This window comes from Halichoerus grypus, chromosome 8 (genome assembly GCF_964656455.1).
Source record: "Halichoerus grypus chromosome 8, mHalGry1.hap1.1, whole genome shotgun sequence".
In the NCBI taxonomy this organism is placed as follows: Eukaryota; Metazoa; Chordata; class Mammalia; order Carnivora; family Phocidae; genus Halichoerus; species Halichoerus grypus.
In genome coordinates, this window is record NC_135719.1 from 39,383,103 (window position 1) to 39,398,320 (window position 15,218).

At 39.8% G+C, this 15,218-nt stretch overlaps 1 protein-coding gene across 8 annotated transcripts in view; it reads right to left on the reverse strand.

Moving 5' to 3' along the window:
* PEAK1 (pseudopodium enriched atypical kinase 1) overlaps positions 1 to 15,218 on the reverse strand; it is a 328,704-nt gene that overhangs the window by 42,601 nt on the left and 270,885 nt on the right. For all 8 annotated transcript variants that reach the window (XR_013450387.1, XM_078079051.1, XM_078079050.1 and 5 more), the window contains one exon: positions 12,397 to 12,590. Coding sequence is in view for 7 of the 8 variants with exons in the window: in XM_078079051.1 (XP_077935177.1) it covers positions 12,397 to 12,590 (194 nt within the window). In the remaining variant the exon portion in view is untranslated. The remainder of the gene's footprint in view (positions 1 to 12,396; positions 12,591 to 15,218) is intronic.

The following is a 15,218-nucleotide window of genomic DNA, read 5'->3' on the forward strand; positions in this document are numbered from 1 at the left end:
TTCGGCTCAGGTCATGATCTCAGGGTCCTGGGATCGAGCCCCGCATCGGGCTCTCTGCTCAGCGGGAAACCTGCTTCTGCCTCTCCCACTCCCCCTGCTTGCGTTCCCTCTCTCGCTGTGTCTCTCTCTGTCAAATAAATAAATAAAATCTTTAAAAAAAAAGAAGAAGAAGAAGAAGAAGAGGCTTTCTGGGTGTCATTTTCCACCCATTTTTCCAAATTAGAACAAACAAAAATAATCATGGACGTGGAAGGAACAGATTCCCAAAGTGCTTTTTTAAAAAATTACCTCAGAACTGGCAAGTGAGACAAAGTCTATCACTGTCAGCAGCTCTTTAGTGCTTATCAGAGGAGGTGGAAGAGGGCTAATCATGCCACTTTCTTCCACCTATAGAATAAAGTCCAAACTCCTCAGCAAGCTGGTCAAGCCTCTCAGTCTTATCTACCACTACTTCTCATAACTCCCCCCCAGAAACACTTGCTTCCTGTTAGTTTAATATGCTCCATATTTTTATTTCTACCTCTCTGCTTTAGTAAAGGTGTTGTGTCGTAAGCCCAGCTCAGATGGCCCTTCTCCAGAGAAGACTCCCTACTCCCCACGTCCAAATTGGGAACCATCACTTCTTCCTCTGTGCTCTCTTAGCACTTTTGCTCTATTACAGCATTTTCAGCCTTTTATAATGTGTGTATGTATTTTTTTTACACGTCCTCAGAACCTGGCACAGTGTGAGACACACAGCAGTTGGGCAGTAAGCGGCTGCAAGACTGAAGGACACAGAGTCAGAAGAGTTGCTTATCATTCCAAAATGAAAATGGACAGCCAAGGCAGCAAGGAAATAAAGACAATTAATAGTGGCTTCTCTTCCCAAACAGCAGGATATCATCCCCTGGGAGCTATGGAGATTTCCACACGGGAATCAGAAACGTTGGAATTTTAGATGAAACCAGGAGCATTCCACAGCCCATGCAAACAGGTCAAGCCATTCTCCCACATCTAAAAGTGTTTTGTGTTCTTATTTTTTTCCTCAAGAAAGACAAGTTCTCCTAACTGAATTCCAATCATCAGGGTCAATGTTTTAAAAGCTTGGTATCTTGGCTGTTTTTATTTTAAACTTTTAATCCCGTACATTCCTCACAAGCCTCTGGGACCAGACACTAAGCTCAGCTTTCAGCAGTCCTGATATAACATCACATACTCTACATTTTTGTGGCATACCAGCTCTCTAAACAGAAAAAAAAAAAAATGAGATTGTGTTCTAAATCTTGCCTTGCTATAGACTAAAAAAGTTCTTTTGGACAAATATGTTTAACTAAGCCACATTCAAACCTTACTTTCCCCTCTTTTTGAGCTTCCTTACTCCATCTCTTTACTCTCTCCCCACTTAAAAATGTCTTTGGACTAACAGAGAAGCCCCTATGTCATGTTCTGAAAAGCAAATGATGAAAGATGAATTGAAAGGGAATAATTTAATGACACTCTGAAGAAGCCAAAGGGTGTTTAAAACTCCTCAGGAAGGAAAATGATTGATATAGGACTCTTAAGACTTACAAGATTAGTATGAAAAGTAGAAAGGAAGTAAGAAAAATATTATTTCTAAAGATCAACATTTTGTTTATTTATTTATTAAGATTTATTTATTTATTTTAGAGAGAGGAGAGAGAGAGAGCAAGCTAGTACAAGCAGGAGGGGCAGAGGGAGAGGGAGAGAATCTCCAGCAGACACCCTGCTGAGCACAGAGCCTGACACAGGGCTTGATCCCAGGACCCTGAGGTCATGACCTGAACTGAAATTAAGAGTTGGACGCTTAACTGACTGAGCCACCCAGGCACCCCAAGATCAACATTTTAAAGATGATCACATATTGAAAAACTCAAAACAATAACTCCGTGGTTAGAGAGCGCCGCTGAAAGGCAGTACCACTGAAGACACACCAGGGACAGGCCACAGCACGTGTCTGCTTAGGACCTGACAATCATCACAGTCTTGGGGTGCTAGCGAGTAAAGGCACTTAATGACGACACATTTGGACAGGAGCAGAATGCTAAGGAGCATAATTAACTCTTCATTCCCTAAAGACAGGAATGTCATGGGCTCCTACCTAGTTGGTCTCTCTGCCTCCAATTATCTTGTAGTAGCTCCCAGAACAATCTTTTAAAAATCCTGATCATGTCCTTTTATTCAAAAATTTTCAGTTGCTCTCCATTTCCTATAGGTAAAAGATATACTCACTGTGACGTATACATACCATTTATGATCTAGCCTCACTTTTCCACTCTGTCTCATCTCCCCTACTCTGCCCCCTTTCACTCTGTACTTAAGCTACCCTGAGTAATTACCTGTGGTTAATTGAACACTCACTGCTCTCTTAAGCTTTAGGCCTTATACATACTCTTCCTTCTACCTGGAATGTTCTCCCTTGCTTGTCAATCTGGCAAACAACTACCCTTCTTTCAAGCTCTCCTCAAACCCTAAGTGACCCTCTCCTAGACTCCTCCGGGCAGAGGCTTTCATTCAACCTTTAAATATCTGCATCACAGCAACTAGCACACAGGCTCCTAAGAGTCCAGCCCATGTCTGTCTTTCCCAAAGGCCAAGGGTCCTTGAAGACAGCACTGCTATTTCCAGCACCAGGAGATAGTTGGTGTTCGACAAATGTTTGCTGAATGAACGTATTAAAGTTCAAATAAGTGGAACATATTTTTCTACTTAAATTGTAATCTCACCCCTAATTTTTTTCCAGGGCTCATGACAAGTAATATAGATGAGAATAGGAAAAGAGAGGACAAAGGAAGGGACATTCATCTCCAAACTGGGAAATATGCATGGCAGTTTATAAATATAGATGTCACATACCACTGTGCACCAGCCTTGTCAAGTGACTAGGCCACTCACTGGCTAAACCTAGCACTCACTATATCATTTCGTTGCAGCTTAGGAAGAAGGGTCCCACCACAGTCAAATGGAAGCACCAACTGGCAAACCCCAGGGGATATAACTTCATGCCAAATGATAAAATGAAGCTGACCTCCAAAGACCACTTTGGGCATACCCTCAAATAAAGAGATACACTGACCACTTTAAAGAATGTCAGTGGTGTAGCAGCTGACAGACTCAATTTTTGTAGAATGTCATTTGAAAACCTCTCCAAGAACAGAGATTATTTATTTGGGGGTAAGTTATCTATGTAATTTGAATTCTGTACTCCCCCAACTAATGCTAGTATATGGGAAACTATTTTTAAGTGCAAATGCAGCTAAGTTAAAAGATAGGGACACAGTGTATGATTTCTTTTAAAATAGAAATAATTATATTTTTAGGAAGTACAACAAATGCTCAAACAAATGTTCAAAGCGGTCAATCTCAGTTTTTTTTTCTTTAAGATCCAGATAATCTAAAAATGTGCAATTCTTTAATCTTTGGTTCAAATCATTAACTTTGACTTGTGTAGAATAATACCTGGCCCATAGAAGTTCCTCAATAATTATCTGTTGAGTAAATGAACTAATAGTAATGTATCCTTCAGAATGATTTTTTAAAGCTTCTATTTATGATGACATTATTCTATAATTACAACATCAAGGCCAGCAATGTAATGACACTCTTTTAAATACACTCACCCCTTAACATTTTTAAATAGATTTTATTTTTAAGTAATCTCCATACCCAACATGGGGTTCAAATTCACAATCCCAAGATCAAGAGTTGCATGCTCTACTGACTGAGTCAGCCAGGTGCCCCAAACCCCTTAACATTTCACACTGATGATCAACACAATGCCAAAGGAAGTTCTGGAGACAGAAGACTTTCAGGTGTTTTCTTTCAGTGTTTGAAGGGTACAGCCTAAAGGAGATGCTCTAGATAAGTAAGATAAGAAATGTGGAGGGGCACCTGGCTGGCTGCCTCAGTCAGTAGAGTGTGCAACTCTTGATCTTGGGGTTGAAAGTTCCAGCCCCAAGTTAGATATGAAGATTACTTAAAGAAAAAAAAAAAAGTAATCTTGAGGCCCCTGGGTGGCACAGTTGGTTAAGTGTCCAATTCTTGGTTCCGGCTCAGGTCATGATGTCAGGATCATGAGATCAAGCCCGGTGACAGGCTCCGAGCTCAGCAAGGAGTCTGCTAAAGTTTCTCTCTCCCTCTTCCTCTGCCCTTCCCTGCGCTTGCTCTCTCTTTCTCTATCTAAAATAAATAAATAAATCTTAAAAGAAAAAAGTAATCTTGTGGGGCTATGTAGAAGGAAGCTGAGGCCTGGCTTATATAATTCCTTCCTTAGGAAACCTCTGGATTAAGCCTCATACAGGCATACCTCACTTAATTGCACTTTGCAGATATTGTGTTGTTGTTGTTCTTTTTTTAAATAAACTGAAGGTTTATGGCAACGTCTTATCTAGCAAGTCTATCGGTGCCATTTTTCTAACAGCATTTGCTCACTTTGTGTCTCTGTGTCACGTTTTAGTTATTCTTGCAATTTCTCAAACTTTTTCTTATTATTATATTTGTCATGGTGATCTGTGATGAGTGATATCAGCAGTTTTGTTACTGCTGTAATTTTGGGGGGCACCACAAACCACACCCATATAAAATAGCAAACTTAATCGATAAATGTGTTCTGACTGCCCCACCGACCAGCTATTCCCTTGTCTTTCTCCCTCTCCTTGGGTCTCCCTATTCCCTGAGACACAACACTATTGAAATTAGGCCAATTAATCACTTTAAACTGGCCTCTACGCGAAAGGAAGAGTTGCACATCTCTCATTTTAAATCAAAAGCTAGAGGGGCTCCTAGGTGGCTCAGTCAGTTAAGCATCTGACTCTTGGTTTCAGCTCAGGTCATGATCTCAGGGTCCTGGTATTGAGCCCTGTGTTGGGCTACATGCTCAGTGGGGAGTCTACATGAGGATTCTCTCCCCTCTCTCTGCCCCTCTCCCTGTTTGTGCTCTCTCTCTGAAATAAATAAATAAATAAATCTTTTTTAAAAAACCAAAAGCTAGAAATAATTAAGCCTACTGAGGAAGGTATATTGAAAACTGAGGTAGGCTGAAAGCTAGACCTCTTACACCAGTTAGCCAAGATGTGAAGGCAAAGGAAAAGTTCTTGAAGGAAATTAAAAGTGCCACTCCAGTGAACACACAAATGACAAGAAAGTGGAACCATCTTATTTCTGAGATGAAGAAAGTTTTAGTGGTCTGAAAAAAAGACCAAATCAGCCACAACATTCCCTTCAACCAAGGACTAATTCAGAGCAAAGCCCTAACTCTTTTCAATTCTATGAAGGCTAAGAGGTGAGGAAGCTGCAGAAGAAAAGTTGGAAGCTAGCAGAGGTTGGTTCATGAGGTTTAAGAAAAGAAGCCATCTCCATAACATGAAAGTGTGAGGTGAAGAAGCAAGTGTTGATGTAGAAGCTGCAGTATGTTATCCAGACAATCTAGCTGAGATAATTCATGAAGGTGGCTACAGTAAACAACCAGATTTTCAATGTAGATGAAACAGTCTTAGAGTAGAAGAAAATGCAATCTCAGACTTTCATAGCTAGAGAGGAGAAGTCAATGTGTGCCTCAAAGCTTGCAGGGGGAGGCTGACTCTCTTGTTAGGGGCTAATGCAGCTGGTGACTGTAAGCCGGAGCCAGTGCTCATTCACCACTCCAAAAACCCTAACGCCCTTAAGAATTAAGCTAAATTACCTCTGCCTGTGTTCTCTAAATGGAACAGCAAAGCCTGGATGACGGCATATCTGTTTATAATATGTTACTGAATATTTTAAGCCTGCTGTTTTGATCTACTGCTCAGGAAAAAAGAAATTCCTTTCAAATATTACTACTTGTTGACAATGTACCTGGTCACCCAAGAGTTCTAATGGAGGTGTACGAGATTAATGTTGTTTTCATGTGTGCTAAAACAACAACCGTTCTGCAAGCCATGGATCAAGGAGTCATTTTGACTTTCAAGTCTTGTTATTTAAGAAATACATTTTGCAAGGCTACAGCTGCCATAGATAGTGATTCCCCTATGGATCTGGACAAAGTCAACTGAAAACCTTCTGGAAAGGATTTACTTTTCTAGATGCCATTAAGAACATTTCTGATTTGGGCGCCTGGGTGGCTCAGTGGTTAACCGTCTGCCTTCAGCTCAGGTCATGATCCCGGAGTTCCCGGATCGAGCTCCACATGGGGCTCCCTGCTCAGTGGGGAGTCTGCTTCTCCCTCTGCCCCTCACCCTGCTCGTGCTCTCTCTCTCTCTCTCTCATAAATAAAATTATTAAAAAAAAAAAAGAACATTTCTGATTCAAGGGAAGAGGTCAAAATACCAACATTAACAGGAGTTTGGAAGAAGTGGATTCCAGTCCACATGGAGGTCTTTGAGGGGTTCCAGACTTGCATGAAGGAAGTAACTGCAGATGTGGTGGAAATAAGAAGAGAACTGGAATTAGAAGTGGAGCCTGAAGGGGCATCTGGGTGGCTCAGTAGGTTAAGTGTCCAATTCTTGGTTTCAGCTCAGGTTGTGATCTCAGGGTCATGGATCGAGCCCCACATCGGGCTCTGCACTCAGCAGGGAGTCTGCTTGAGATTCTCTCCTTCTGCTCCTCCCCCCATTCGTGCCTGTTCTTGCTCTCTCTTTAGTAAGTAAATAAATCTTAAAAAAAAAAGAAAAAGAAGTGGAGCCTGAAGATGGGACTGAACTGATGCAATCTCATGATAGAACTTTTAACAGATGAGGAGTTGCTTCTTAGGGGTGAGCAAAGAATATGGTTTCTTGAGATGGAAACTGCTCCTGGTGAAGATGCTGTGCAGATTGTTGAAATGACAACAAAGGATTTAGAATATGACATACAGTTAGTTGAAAAAGCAGAGGCAGGGTTTGAGAAGATCGGCTCCAGTTCTGGAAGTTCTACTGTGGGTAAAATGCCATCAAACAGCATCACATGCTACAGAGAAGTTGTTGGTGAAAAGAAGAGTCAATTGATGCAGCAAACTGCACTGTTGACTTATTTTAAGAAATTGCCACAGCCACCCTAGCCTTCAGACCCTGATCAGTCAGCAGCCAGCATCCTCTAGGCAAGACCCTCTACCAGTAAAAGGATTAAGAGTCACTGAAAGCTTAGCATTTTTTAGCAGTAAAGTATCTCTTAATTAAGATATGTATATTGTCTTTTAGATATAATGCTATTGCACATTTAACAGACTACAGTATAGTGATAAACATAAATTGTACATGCACTGGGAAACCAAAAAATTAATTTGATTTGCTTTATGGTAGTATTTGCTTTACTGTGGAGGTCTAGAACCGAACCCGCAACATCTCTGGGGTATGCCTGGATTAGAATAAAAAAACCCAGCCAATTAATGGAACACATAAACTGGGATGTGAAATTTTCCTATATGAATTTTCCTGAGGGCTTAACTTCCCTAATCTGGGAATCTTATAAAGTCAAATGTGAAAGTCACTTTGGCTAACTCATTCAAACATGTTCTTAGTGCCTACCGCATGTTTTAGATAATGTGCTAGGTTGTAGGCACACAGAAAGAGAGGAAAGCCAAGAATCTGCAAATGGAGACTTGATAGATATTTCTAAAAAGTAACATCAAGAGTACTCAGTTACAAAGTGAATGAAGGAGAGCTAAAGTCACCGACTTATTTCTAACACAGTAAAAGTTATTACAAGCTCCTGATTTTAGCAGGCTGATAAAGTAGTCAGGTGTGCCACATAAAAAACTAGCAATATTTCTTCTAGACATCTTGAGATAGACATAGAAATGTGGGGAAAATGTTGAAGATCTGATTGAAAAAACATTCTATCACTTCTTTGGGAAGTCATTTTGGGTGGCTGATACCCTGCTAAATTCAGTTTGGGGTTGATTAAGATGTTCTAGATCAGGGTTTGTTCAGTGACCTCAAATCACCATCACCCAGAGTAAAATCATCATTTTTCAAGTTGCATAAAGACCAATATAATTTTTGTGCCCATAGTAGACAATACAAATCCCTCAAATAACCGATTCTTTAAAGCAGTGCTGTCCAACAGAACTCTCTGTGACAACAGAAATGTTCTATATATGCATGTCCAATGCAGTAGTTACCAGCCACCTGGGGCTACTGAGCACTTGAAATGTTGCTAGTGAGACTAAGACACTGAATTTTTATTTATACTCTAATGAATTTAAATGTAAATAGCCAGCTGTGGCTAGTGGGTACCGACTGTGTAGGATAGTGCAGCTCTAGAATCTCATAATGAACCCAGTTTAAACAAAATACAGTTTGCTTTATTTATGTTAAGGAGAAGAAAAAAGCCACTTGAATTAACCCTGGAGAATGATCTCTAGGGTAAAAAGAAATGGTTTTAGGGTACGGTTTTCATAAGTCAGTAGCTTTTTGAGGGAATGGTTGAATCATGACAGCTTTTGTTATACCACAGTGGAGTAATGATGCTGTTCTCAAGGGTAGAAGTCTAACGGGAGGTTCTGCAGTTGGGTAATCAAGGCCTATTCCAACTGAGTTGTTTTTTCTTTTAACTTATTAGTTTTCAGAACTATCTAAGAAGGGTGGGAACTACAAAACAAATCCAACTATGTCCCTTTGTTTTGCTATAAGTAGCAGAACTTGGGGTCCTATATCCTGCATCATATTCACAACTTCAGTCTTTAGTTGTGCAGGCAACCCACAACTTTTTGAATTTATATTTTTTTGTTCTGCTTATTCAACATTTCTTTTCTTTTTTTTTTTAAGATTTGAGAGAGAGTGCGCACATGCGCATGAGCGGGAGAAGGAGCAGAGGGAGAGGGACAAGCAGACTCCACGCTGAGCACGCAGCCTGACGCAGGACTCCATCCCACGACCCTGAGATCATGACTGGAGCCGAAACCAAGGGTTGGACACTTAACCAACTGAGCCACCCAGGCGCCCCTCAACATTTCTAATAAACATTTTAAATTATTTCCACTTTATTCTATATTTTCTGGCTGACACATCAAACATATTTGAAGGAGCAAATCTTTGGGAAGAGATAAAGGAACTTCATAATTATCAAGCATTTCTATATACCAAGTTCTTCTTTTACCATCAGCCCTACAAAGCAGATGTTACTATTCCCTCATTACAGAAGAGGAAACTGAAGCTCAGGCATGCTAAATAGCTGAACTACAATCATACAGGTGGACAATGACATAGCTACCATATGAACCAAAATCTGGTTGATCCCTCAAACTTATGTTTTTTTTCTACTATATTACACTACCTCCTACATTCACTTTACAATGTAATTTTCAGAAATAAATTCCACAGTAAAAATAATGGTAATCCTTAACTTTCCTCCCTCAATTTCTTCCACTGGTCTGTCCATCCATTCTCTGCCTCATTTGATAAAGAAAGAGAAGAAAGAAAAGAAAGAAAAAAAGAAAAGGAAGAAAAGAAAGAAAGAAAGAAAAGAAAAAGAAAAAACAAGAAAGAATGTGGTATTTATAGAATGGTTTTAGACTATTTAAAAGAATCTAAAGCTATTACATTAACAAGTATTGTTTCCTTTCAGTTTTTAAACATACAGATTTTTAAATAATAAGCTCCCAGGACTTTAAATCACAAGAAATTACCCAAAGGGATAGTTTAAAATTTCCTGCAAATGATTTATTGAAAAAGGTAATTTCCAAAAGCCATCTAAAATACCTGTTTTACTAGGAAAAAAACAAGAACAAAACAAAAAATTAAAAACCCCTCAGTTGTAGAACTCATGGCATCAACCCTATTACTCAGTTTTTATTTTATTCACATAGTAAAACCTTCCCAAAGAAGCAACTAACCATGTGTCATACACTATGCAATCAAGTACAGCCACATAAGCACTTAAGGAAGACAAGGCAACATTTTATGAGCATCACATACTTTTAAGAGTAAAGCAATAGGTAGAAAAAAAGCTATTTTTCTGATGGGGCATCTATAACATAGTATATTTTTTGTGTTCTAAGTAATCGTAATCTTTTGAAAAAAGTCTTAAATTTTGTGTCTCAATGCAGATGACTTAAAAAAAATGGGAGACAGCTCCAGTCCTTCAGTATTTTATAAGAATTTAGCGGTTATGATCATTATAGTCATGGTTAAGACTGACAGGGTTCCAATCTTGGTGCAATCCTTACTGGTTCTGTGACTTTGGGCAAGGCACTCTGACTCACTTTCCTCATCTGATAAATGGGGATCAAAATTCCTAAGGTTGTTGGGAGGATTAAATGAGTTAATATTATGTGAGGCCTTAGAATATTCATGGAAGTAATGCTCTATTTTTTCTAATTATCTACATAACTGAGAAGACAAATATGATAAAATAATTAACTGATGTTGGCTGATGGTTTTTTTGAAGGAATTTTTAAAATTTTTAAGTAATCTGTACACCCAATGTGGGGTTTGAACTTACAACCCCAAGATCAAGAGTTGCATGCTCTACTGACTGAGCCAGCTAGGCACCCCAGCTGATGGATATTTTTTAAAGAGATGCCATAAGATGCCATATAATCAGTAATAATTAGTGATATATTTTACTGAGGACATACAAAAGAAATGTTGGTACAATAAGAATGTCTGAAAGATATGCTGATATATTATGCTGAGAGTATATTATAGTAAATAAACAATAGTTTTTGCATCTTATAAGATGCTTCATAAAATATAAAAGAATGGGAGAAGTTGAGTAAGCTGTTTGACTATAATTCCAACTGGAAAATGGTATCCAAGATGGTTGCTTGGGTAAACTGTAATATGGTCTCCCCAACACACAGATCACATAAGGCTTCTAGAACTTAGAATGGAAGTCTTTTCCTTACAGGATGTATTTTCAACTGCATGTGGATTGTTATGATGAGTTTCCCAAAAGAACGTATTAGAGCATTTCTCCTACAGTATTACTTCAACCTTTTTGCCTTCTTAGGGACTCCTTTATTTCCAAGTACACTAGCTGATCTTAGAATAATTTTTCCTTACTATAACTCGATGAAGGGAAAAGACAAAAAAAGAGATGAGAAATGAGGCAGAAGAATGCTTTGATATTATATGCCACTGATTTCCAAACAGGTGTTAAGAGTTGGTCAGAGTTCATAAGGATTTTGTTAGTGCTGTGCATGTGGTAGTCCAACTCATGCTACTCACCTCTCTCCTGACTTCATGGGAGAACAGCAATGAGAAATCCTTATCTAGCCCAAGGCTTTGTTTTTCAGAAGAAAACTATGAGACACTCAAGGAAGGAAGATAGATGGAAAGTCACTGGGTACTCAAGGAAGGAGAGTGGAGATGATTGGAAAACTGAAGAGTCTTTGCACTGGCAGACACCTTAGAGGTAACTTGGTCCTGCCCTCTTTGTACTGTAGGATTCCTTTTCACTGCATCTCTGAGAGATGGCCCTTCAGCCTCTGCCTAAACACCACAATAAATGAGATCTTACTTCTTTGAGTCTGCTTGCTCCAAGCCAGAAATCTGAGATATATCACAGATTTTCACATCAAATTAACTACTAAGCCTTATGTATTTTGCCTCTTAAATTTGTTTACTGCTCCCCCTCCCACTATCTTAGTTGAGGCCTTTCTCATCTCCCTACATGGTCCTGCCAAAGTATCCAACTACCAGATTTCAGGCTACCAAATACTTCACCTCTAATCCATCCTCTCGTGGTAGCCTGTAAAGTGGATGTTCTAAAACACAAATCTCATCAACATTATTCCTCTGCTTAAAACCTTTTGATGGGTTACTATCACAAAGAGCAAAAAAGTCTAAGGTTTTAGCTTGAAATGCATGATCTTGTCTAACTCTTCAGTTCATATTTTAGCAACACTAAATTGTTGTGGTATCCACAGGCACCGTGCTGTTTTGCATTTCCATGCTTTCACTCAGGTTGCTGCCTTGGGTTGGAATACTTTCTTCCCTCTGTCAACCAGATAAATCAGTTCAGGAATTAGCCTCTGGAAGGCATCTTTTGACACCCTGTTGTGTATAATATAAAAAATATTCCATGTGTATATCACTGCATTTATAATACTGAAATCCTCCAGGTGAGTCCCTCAAGCAGGGACCATGTCACACCCTTAGCACATGGCACAGGACTCATGGTAGCAAGTGTTCAATATATATTCCTAGTAAACACCAGGACTTTTTCTGAGGTGAATTAAAAGTTATGGCTCCACACCCAGTGTTGTATGGAAGTGCTGAATCACTATGTTGTACACCTGAAACTTCTATTGTGCTGTATGTTAACTAACTGGAATTTAAAAAAAAACAACTTAAAAAAGAAAAAAAAGAAAATTTATGGCTCCCGTTGTCCAACTTTTGCTCCATGCAGCAATAAAAACCATCTCTAAAGAGAAATACGGCATTTGGACAGTGCCTAAAAAGGCAAAGTTTAAATACTATTTATATGACATTTTTTACTTACCTAAATTGCTGTAGGTTGCACTACAGGGATTCAGGTCGATAGAATCTGAAACGTCTTCTTTTTCCTCTTCCCTTTCCAGTTCGGGTAGAGGTAACGCTGCTGGGACGGAAGGGCAGCCTCCGTCATCTTGCCTCACAACAACAGATCTTGGATCCCGCGGAGAAAAGTCCTCTGTCACTTCCTGGGTCTTGGGACTGAAACAAATCAGATTGTGGTCACAGTGGCATTCAAAAGTCTTGCTAAAATTTAGATTTATGGAAGACATTTACTTGCCCAAAATGGAAATAACTAGCCCCAGAGTCACAGCAATAAGGCCTAAAATACTTGTCTGAATACAAGGCAGTCCTTCGTATAGACTGATCCTTCTATTTATCTTGATTCATACATACTGAGAATCCAGTTTGGTAGAGGAGGTACAGTAAGCTCAGAAGGAAGCTTGAGAATAAGAAGGTAATCACTGATATGAGGAATTCTTAATCTCAGGAAACAAACTGAGGGTTGCTGGAGTGGGGGGTGGGGTGGGAGGGATGGGGTGACTGGGTGATGGACACTGGGGAGGGTATGTGTTCTGGTAAGCACTGTGAATTGTGCAAGACTGTTGAATCTCAGATCTGTACCTCTGAAACAAATAATGCAATATATGTTAAGAAAGAAAAAAAGAAGAAGAAGAATGTAGCAGGAGGGGAAGAATGAAGGGGGGGAAATCGGAGGGGGAGAAGAACCATGAGAGACGATGGACTCTGAAAAACAAACTGAGGGTTCTAGAGGGGAGGGGGGTGGGAGGATGGGTTAACCTGGTGATGGGTATTGAGGAGGGCACGTTCTGCATGGAGCACTGGGTGTTATGCACAAACAATGAATCGTGGAACACTATATCTAAAACTAATGATGTAATGTATGGGGATTAACATAACAATAAAAAATTAAAAAAAAAAAAGAATAAGAAGGTAAGAAGTGAAACTTGTTTAGGCAAGAGGTGATGATGGTAGTGGTGAAGAAGGGTGAATGCTGAACTGGTCAAAGACAAAATACACACATGCTTAGTAAAGTATTTAGCATACTTACTATACAATAGTACTGTAATATCAAATAATTTACTATATAAACTTTATTTAGTATATAGTATTTACTACATGCTGAAGTATTTAGTAAAGGATCAGAAATAAAGTTGAGATTAGACTAAATAAGGAGGTTAAGCAATTGCTTTAGTAGGTAAACTGAGGCCAGGAAAGTCTTGTTGCCAGGAGGACAGAATCATTAACCTTTGCCTGCATGCATGCAGCAGGCAAAGTGAATGGAAATGAAAGTTTTGCATTCTAGTTAATCTTATCTATTAAAATGAATCTGAAAGATCCTGTTGGCCACATACCACAATGTGGCATCCATACTACTTTGTGCTTCCAATCTTGTTTCACTGCTGCCTGCTCATTTGCTTATAGCTATCTCCTCCAATCTTCCCCACGTCCCATCCCGCCTGAACTGTCAATTCTGTTGCTGTAAGTACAAGGGGATGGAATGGTCATTAAATGTTGGCAGAGAAAACTAGCCTAGTTAGAAAATCTCATGGGCTAGCCAACAAAATAAATTCGAAATCAGGCATCTTTAATGGTTTCTGAAAATGTTCTTAGACTGTCACATACTCATCAACCCTCCTTCCTAGTTGTTTTCTGTTTTTGTTTGTTTATTTTTAAAGATTTTATTTATTTATTTGACAGAGAGAGCGAGAGCGAGAGCAGGAACACAAGCAGGGGGAGTGGGAGAGGGAGAAGCAGGCTTCCCGCTGAGCAGGGAGCCCGATGCGGGACTTGATCCCAGGACCCTGGGATCACGACCTGAGCCGAAGGCAGACGCTTAATGACTGAGCCACCCAGGCGCCCCAGTTTTTTGTTTTTTTAAATGTGGGCAAAGAGAAAGAAGCAAACATCTTTTTTTTTTTTTTTTAAAGATTTTATTTATTTAGGGGCGCCTGGGTGGCTCAGTTGGTTAAGCGACTGCCTTCGGCTCAGGTCATGATCCTAGAGTCCTGGGATCAAGTCCCGCATCGGGCTCCCTGCTCAGCAGGGAGTCTGCTTCTCCCTCTGACCCTCCCCCTCTCATGTGCTCTCTCTCTCTCTCTCTCTCAAATAAATAAATAAAATCTTAAAAAAAAAAAAAAAAAAAGATTTTATTTATTTATTTGACAGAGAGAGCGAGAGAGCACAAGCAGGGAGAACAGTAGAGGGAGAGGGAGAAGCAGGCTCCCCGCCAAGCAGGGAGCCCGATGTGGGGCTCGATCCCAGGATCCTGAGATCATGACCTGAGCCGAAGGCAGACGCTTAACCATCTGAGCCACCCAGGCGCCCCAAGAAGCAAACATCTTATACTATTACATGTTATTTCTGGATTTTCAATTGGCATGATGACATTTACAAGTTTCTTTAAAAGTGGTACTTTGTTTGATCATGTGTCATCAGAACATATATCACCTGTGGATTTGAGGGTGTAGATCTGAAGAAGGAGTACCTTCTTATCAATCTTTCATTATGAAAATTATGCATGTGTCTGAACAGAAAAATAAGCCTTGAAGTCTGCTGGATATACAACTTCAAAAATACTCTTTCAAAGCTGGCAGAGCCAGAGGTCTCTCTATACTGGGAGTGAGCAATGAGCTGGAGGTTCCTTTCTGGTATCTGGCTCTCGAGGACAGTGGTAAGGTGGAAAGGAACCACTCCACTAGCAGCCAATAGGGTGCTTTATGTAAAGGAGGCCTCACACAGTAAAGCATGCTGCGTCTTAATGGGCTGCCCTAGGTCATCAACCTGAAAGAAGGGCTCCAAACAAAA